At 49.8% G+C, this 8,086-nt stretch overlaps 1 protein-coding gene across 1 annotated transcript; it reads left to right on the forward strand.

The window, feature by feature from the left end:
• The first annotated feature begins 206 nt into the window (after positions 1-206).
• On the forward strand, positions 207-5,942 carry LOC120681094 (heat stress transcription factor B-1-like). Its single transcript, XM_039962639.1, has 2 exons — positions 207-857; positions 4,924-5,942. The coding sequence occupies exons 1-2, from the start codon at positions 594-596 to the stop codon at positions 5,575-5,577; spliced, it is 918 nt and encodes a 305-aa protein (XP_039818573.1). The 5' UTR covers positions 207-593; the 3' UTR covers positions 5,578-5,942.
• Positions 5,943-8,086: the final 2,144 nt, after the last annotated feature.

Raw genomic sequence — 8,086 nt, forward strand, 5'->3', positions numbered from 1 at the left:
CAGATCGGCGCGGCGCACGCTGGTAGCGCGGCCAGGCCCGTCCGTCCAGTTCCCAGGAAAGCGAAGGAGCCCCGTCGCCGAAAGCAACCGCGCGCGCGCGACGGCGTGACGACCACCCGCGCACAAAGCCCCGTCCTCCCGTGTCTTGGCCCGTCCTTTAAAACCGCCCCAGGCGAAGCACGGCCGTCCCCCCCCCCCCCCCCAGACGAGCGACGCCGGGGCCGGAGAGAGAGGGAGAGGGAACCACACAGGACCGTACGCCGGCGGCAGGCGGCGGCGCAGGAGGCGCTTACATGGGAGTAGAGGCGGGCGGGTGCGGGCGGAGGGCGGTCGTCACCGGGTTCTACGTCTGGGGCTGGGAGTTCCTCACCGCCCTCCTGCTCTTCTCGGCCGCCGCCGCCGCCGCCTCCTCCTGCTAGAGCGCGCCAGCAGCTCCCGGCCACCAGCAACCTTTAGCTTCTTCTTTCCATAGATAGGCAAACCGTGCACACAAGTAGTGATCGGTTACTAGTTAGCAGCAGGCAGCAGGGGGAGGATACAATACAAATATAGCCGAGCGAGATTCGCGTGACCACCAGCAGCAGCAAGCAGGGATGGAACTGGAAGCGGAGGCCGTGGCGGCGGCGGGGCAGCCGCCGGCGTCGTCGAAGCCGACGAGGGCGGCCGGCGGGCCCGCGCCGTTCCTGACCAAGACGCACCAGATGGTGGAGGAGGCGTCGACGGACGAGGTGATCTCGTGGGCGGAGCAGGGGCGATCCTTCGTGGTGTGGAAGCCCGTGGAGCTGGCGCGCGACCTCCTCCCGCTCCACTTCAAGCACTGCAACTTCTCCTCCTTCGTCCGCCAGCTCAACACCTACGTGAGTTTTCACAGTTTACATTCCCATCCATCCATCTACTGTATGTGTTGCATCATCGTAGCATGTTACTTGTTAATTTTCTTCGACTAGCTAGGTATTCCTTTTTCCGTGTATTAGGTTAGCTATACACTCTGATAATTACTCTTGCCCAGCTAGCTAACTCTGGGCCGGCGCGCCATCGTTGTCGCGGCCAGGCTACTTCTGGTTCTGATCTCTAGCTAGCACCTTGTCTTTGTCTGTGTTCGATCGACCTTGGTCGAGCGGCGGCTATTGCTTGATGCCTGGGTGGGATTGCGGAAAGTCCGCCGCTTGCCTAGTGATCCGGCAGCTCAGCTCCCGTTGTTTCTAGTACTAGAATCTAGGCGACCCATCCATATCCACCTGTCGGATCTCCTCCCGGCCGCCGCACATGTTTCGCTGTAGCCAGAACTGCTCAGGCCGTGGGGGCAGCTGCTTTTCTGAGCGAGTGAACCGATCGACGAGCGGAGAAGCGTCTCGACAACGGGATCGACACTCGACGGGATCTCGCCCACCTGCAACACAGGGGCTATCGGTCGACTGGCAAGGCAGCGGATCGGAGAAACGTATTCATTGGAGCCGAGCAAAGAGCTAGCGTTTCCTTGTCGCGTTGCGCGGCCGTAGCCCGCAGGAGCGTCGTCGTATAGCCCCTTGCCCGTGTGGCCGTGTGTGTACACGCAGCAGCAGCACGTTGTGGCCTGCCCTCCCCTGACCTGACCTGGCCTGAGCTTCGAGAGAGTACAGGCCGTCAACCAGATTACGTGTCGTCGTCGATGGGGACGGTCGGAGTATGTGCCGTGCGTGCGTGCGGAAGTCAACCTCTACCTCAACCCCGGCCTCTTTTTAATTCCCTTTGCACACGCAAAGCACGCATGCTTATCTCGGTTCCAAATCTATTAAATCAATTAATGACGGGGCGCCAGGAATTTGCTTTATCTAGCACTATATGAAAATGATAAAAGGGGAAAAGGGAGAGAGACAAACAGGGAAAAGATCGATGCTTAAGAGGGAAAACAAGAAAAGGGTGGTGGCCGAACCTCCTGCTGATGGTCGCCTCATTTTTCTTGTGTCCCTTTTTCTAGAACTCTTGGTTGTTGATGGTGTGATGGGTCTCGTTCAAAGAATACCTTGCAGAATTCAGAGCTAGCCGAAGATATCTGACATTCGTTGAGGTTGTCTATCCACCCTTTTTTTTCCCTTGCTTTTCTGTGCTGTGGTATAGTATTCCGGTTGCCAGCTGGTGACTAGTTAGGGGGTGGTTGCTTCATTTGGCCTCGCAAGACACCGGAATGATGAGTCTATGGTTGACCGCACCCAGCTCAAGTCCCGGTCGACCAACCAACGTGGTGGATCCCACACCACGTGATTTTATCTCCTCTTCTCCCCGACCTGCTCTGTCCATCCGTTTCCTTTCCGCCTTATCCTCTTCCTCTTCTCTTTTCTTCTCTGGATCCACCTCCTAGGAGCTCTCCAATTTTTTTTTTCAAATTAGATCTCGTCGCTCCGGCCTCCCCCGCTCCGGCACTGTGTACGTCCCTCCACCCGTCCTGCTTGGGGTCAGCTGCCGCCGCCTGCCATCTGCTGCCCTCCGCCCCTCGGTCCTCTGCTCCTCCTCCTCGGGGCCGGCCGCCGCACGGGCAGGGGCGTCAGGTAGAGCAAGCCCCAGGTGGCTTGGAGCCACCGCGCATGTCTGTGCGGCACACAGGGCGGGGAGGCACAACGACGCGGCGGCGGGGCGGCCGGGTGGCGCGGCGGTGGGGCGGCGGGGAGGTCCGCCGCCGATCGGTAGGGTATTTTTTTGTTTTTTCTTTTTTTTCTTTTTTCTTTTTTTATTCAAAACATTTTTTATGGAAAATTTTTTCTTTTGAAATTTTTTAATTAGTTCATACAATTTTTTCCCGATTTTTTTCTTTTGAAGGTTCCCTGTTTCCTAATTTTTTTTCAAAAAATTTTCTGCTCTCCAATTTTTTTCTTTGATTTTCCATATTAAATTTTTTTCTCAAATTTTCTGTTTTTTTTCTCAAAAAAAATTTCGCTGAAAAAATTTCTTGAAATCAGAAAACGACAAAAAACTTATTAAAATAGGAAAAAAAACGAACGGTCGGAAAATCGACCGTACGAAACTCCTCCATACGGTTGACCGTAAAATAACCACACCCGCAAGACACGCAGCCACAAGCAACGAGTTGGGACTTGGGAGCGGGCATGCTGTTCTTCCAAGAAAGCAAAGGCATACTGCTACACATGTCTTGATCAGGTCGCTTGACACGCCACACGGGTGGGTATTCTAGCTAGTGCGCCCCGGCCGGGCCCGCCTTGCGGTTATCGTTTACCGGGCCCATTACCTATGTGGCGTAGGAATCTTAAGGAAGCTTCGGATGGATGAGCTTTTCAATCCTGGGCCCTTCCGTTCCGTGGCCACCTACCACAAGGCTAATTTAGCGAGCAACTGGGCTAGCTCTGGGTGCATATATACGCAATTAAACTCAGCAAACAAATTAACAATCATTCGTTCCAGAAACCACCTAACAAACATACTAAATTCTGCTGCCTTTCATTTTTGGTTGTTGATCTCGGAAATCTCTCTCAATTTTTTTTTGAACGTTAGTGTTAGATTGGGATTTTTTTTCTGAGTAAACTGAAACCGAACATGCGCGTGCGGAGAGATTTGCCTTGACATTTTGGGGGTGGTGGTTGATTGATTGTATTCTTGTGTTAGATAATATCGCAAGAATTTTGGTGCGCGAGAGAGATGATGATGGCCCTGTTTGTTTTCGCTTAGCTTATAATCTAAGCGTGGCCGAGAGAAGCGAAGATTTTCTCGCTTCTCGATTCTCGCTTCTCGTAGTTCAAATCTTTGAAGTGGATTACCAGAGAAGCAAAAATAATCGAGGCGTTTGGTGGGATTATCGTTTATTTCCACCGATAAGTTGATTATAATCGGAAACAAACAGGGCCGATGACTTGCCCACTAATTTAAACACAGTCAAAGCTTCACACTGACGGCGCGTGTTTCTTCTCACCCATACCTTGAAAAAGCTATTCTGATGAGATCGGCCCGAGGGGTAGCTCCATATCCTTGTGCGAGTGTGAAAGGCTAGGCGGCGCCACCTCTACCTCTGACCATCCGAGCAACGTTTCGTTTGCTGCGCTGAAAGTAGATAGGGGCCTGGCGTGAAGTAGCGCGGAACTTATCCAGCCAGCGCGGAACATACCGTTCGGAGACTTTCCGCTCCGCGCCTCGTCTTGTGTTTGATTGGAATTTTACTACGTCCTATGAAGAAAAAAGGTGTCCGTAGCCGGCACGTTTGGTGCGATCAGCTGGCAGCGACGGTGATGATAATGCTTCTGGTTTGACATCTGAGAAGAAATGTTCTCCGTTGGTGCTTCCTGGTGCGCTCGGTTCTCTCTCTTCACTTTTGATCTTCCATGCATGATGATATGACCAGCTTGGCCGTCAGAGTTGAACAAAGAGAATTTCTCTAGCAAACAAGAAGAGTTTAACAAAGCGGGGAACGTAGACCAGCACACGTACGTATGTCATGTGGTTGGGGATATTTTAGAGTCGCTCAGAGTAAGTGGCGACTCCTATTTTGAACTGTCTTTGGAGTTAGGATGTAGTTGTCTCTCTAAAGATATAGAATAAAAATTGGGAACATATCAGGTGCAAACCAATCTCTCCGTGCAAACTATGGAAACTTCAATCTGGACCATACTCCTTAGATGTTGATCCAATAACTCAAATTGAAGTTTTCATAGTTTGCAGAGAGGTTAGTTTGAGGAGGGGGGATCTGATGGCTCATATTGGATCTTGTAGTCTGACAGAGTTTCAGGCGATGGATTATTATACCGATGAAATTGACATGCTAGAGAACAGTCAAGAGAGCCTTGATGAATGGTGAGGTCGTTTTAATTAGTTCGCTGATACTCAGTCTGCATGCACGAGACGACACTGATGCAGACATCATTGAGATCCATCACCCCATACCCCCTACTCTGCATCGATCTGATATCGGATACTCACGATCGATGGTGGCCATCCGTGCAGGGTTTCCGGAAGGTGGTGCCGGACCGGTGGGAGTTCGCCAACGACAACTTCCGGCGCGGCGAGCAAGGCCTCCTGTCCGGCATCCGTCGCCGCAAGTCCACCACGCCGCAGCCCTCCAAGTCCGGCGGCAGCGCCGGCGTGAACGTCGCGTTCCCGCCGCCGATGCCCCCCGCGTCGGGCATCACGTCCGGCGGCGGCAACGAGCGCAGCTCCTCCTCGGCGTCGTCGCCGCCGCGGGCCGACCTCACCAGCGAGAACGAGCAGCTCAAGAAGGACAACCGCACGCTGGCGACCGAGCTGGCGCAGGCGCGCCGGCAGTGCGAGGAGCTGCTGGGCTTCCTCTCCCGGTTCCTCGACGTCCGCCAGCTCGACCTCGGGCTGCTCATGCAGGAGGACGTCCGGGCGGCGGCCGGGGACGCGCACCAGCAGCAGCAGCAGCAGCAGCGCCGCGCCGCGGCCGACCCGCTGGAGCGCGGCGGCGAGGAGGGGAAGAGCGTGAAGCTCTTCGGCGTGCTCCTCAAGGACGCCGCGAGGAAGAGGGGCCGGTGCGAGGAGGCGGCGGCCAGCGAGCGGCCCATCAAGATGATCAGGGTCGGTGAGCCGTGGGTCGGCGTGCCGTCGTCGGGCCCGGGCCGGTTCGGCGGTGAGAACTAAAAGTCTGGCCCGTCTGGAACTGATGCGCGCCATGGCCGCCGTCACATTGCCAGCTTTACAGCGAAGTATCGTGCAAGCTGAGGTTGATGGTAAGGGTAATTCCATCGATGAACCAAGTAACAAAAGCCAGTGCTGTGGTAAAACTGTAAATGCAGAACACAAGACACCGGAGACTCGCATAACGCGTGTTAAGAATTAATCATGGAATGCTTTATTATTAGGGGTAGGAAGATTATTGAAGGTAGTATAGAAAGAGTAAAAGGGCTACCAAGGAGCCCCGTGTGCTCAGAATGGTACATTATCATTTCCTCCAACTATATGAAACCCATTATTTCTTGTTTACAACTTAATAGTGGTTTGGTTGATTCTTATAGCTGCACCCTCTAACTTTCAAAAATGCTACTCCACACATAGGGTAGGAGTAGAATTGAAAACGAGACGGATTACATCTGAAACGTATTAGGTTTTATGAAGCAAGTTTTATTCCGAGATGAAATAATCGCATGGTTTTTAGAAACTGAACTAGCCTTATCTGAGAAATAATGGAACCTTTTTCAAGTATATATATATATCCGGATTTAATTTTACAACAGCATCACTGCACAAATCATGGTTGAAAGGAAACTTTTGACTTTGTATTTCCTTCCTAATCCTTCTATTTTATTTTGAAAGACTTCAACAGCATTTCATAAGTTCTACTAAAACAACTCCAAATTAAAGACCTGTTTATAAACAACATTTATAAGACGTAGTACAACAGTTTCAAAAGACCTCATGCGGTGTGCGAGGATTTGCAAGACCACGATAGGAGAAGAAATTGTAAATACCAGTCCCGTCAACTATTCACCTACATGTTCAAATAAGTTCCAAAAAAATGTTACATCTAGACCTTCTCGAGTAGTACATATTACTGATTTGTTCAATTAGCATCTCTAATTTATCGGTATAGTTGCTCCCATAATTTTTCTGGTTTGTCGAACAAAATGTTAGTGGTATTGCAAGGTACAATTTAAGTAGCTGTATTTAGACCATGCTATCTTTTGAGAATATATCAGTGGAATTGGAAATCATACATGTCAAACTCATAACAAGATGGTGGGGCTGTTCGGCTGATTTAAAAGCCGGCTGATTTTGGCTGATTTAATAGTACCATGTAAGAAGAAATAAGCCAAAATAAGTCGAAATAAGCCGGAAAAAGAGAAGCGAACAGAGCCGGTGCTTGTGATAAACCTGGACTCGCTAAGCAGTACTAGAGAGAGAAGACCCGGGTTGGGCGGTAAGCCCACCCAAAATAACAAAATCCTACTACATCCGCCACAGAGTTGCTGAAAGAGAGATATAAAAAAAAAGAGTTGCTGAAAGGGAGAAAAGGCCCACAAGCTATATCTCGCGCGCGCATCTCTTCGAAGGAGACCCAAATCAACGCGCTTTTTTCTTTTTTATATTTTTAAAAAATAAAAATTTCAAAAATATATGTCTGTTTTGAAATATTTCAAAAATATCCCACGGTCGCCCCCATAGGGCGATAGGCCCTAAGTGTAATTTTTTTCTTCAAATTCGCAACGAGGTCCCTGACAAAAAAAAGGGCATGTCGCCCCCCCCACGGGCGACAGGGGCCTGTCGCCCCCCCCCAACGGGCGACAGGGGCCTGTCGCCCACCTCAGGGGCAACAGGGGTCTGTCGCCCGTTGGGGGGGCGACAGGGTCCCCTTTGCCCTATATAAGCCTTGGCCGTCATATGCCACCATCCCCTTTGTCATTTGAGCCTAAAAATTCAGAAAAAAAGAGAGGGGTGAGGAGAAGAAAAGCGGCGAAACTCTGCCTAATTGCGTACTTGTGATCTACCGGTAACTTCCGTATGAATCCATTGATATTGTATAAAAATTTAATTTAATTAGCGGATTAGTTGAATTAGATTTTGTGCTTTAGAACACTCGTTTAGTATTACAATTTCAGTACTATTACAGACTTGTTTTTAAATTAATTATGAATTAGAATAGAATTATGAAAGTACCTTATTGATATTGCAGCATAAGGCAATGGCTGCCTCCAATTGTGGAGGATTTTCATGGACCGAAGAAAAATCTAGTATAATACTTGATATCATGACCCATCTTGTTATCAGTAAGAAGTTGGATCCGTTAGCGGATGGTACGATAGAGATGGTGTTGTCCAAAGTAGTAGAGTTTAAAGATTTCACATTATTTCGAGGTATTACGACGCAAGATGTAAAGGGACACCCGCTAGAACGTCGGAAGATATACATGAGAGTATGTGAACTAGCGAATCATCCTAATATCATTGGATTCTTATAAAGTTCTTGTAAGATATGGATGCGGTCAGAGGTGTATAAGATGCACATTAAGGTAACTCTCATTTAGTTGTAATCTCGTCCGTCATTTCAAATCCATATTTATAAAACAGTAACATTGTTTTTTTTAATTATATGCTAGGATTACCCCGAGGACACGGAGTTGATTAACAAAACGATACCAAATTTCCGTAAATTG

Source organism: Panicum virgatum, chromosome 2K (genome assembly GCF_016808335.1).
Source record: "Panicum virgatum strain AP13 chromosome 2K, P.virgatum_v5, whole genome shotgun sequence".
NCBI lineage: Eukaryota > Viridiplantae > Streptophyta > Magnoliopsida > Poales > Poaceae > Panicum > Panicum virgatum.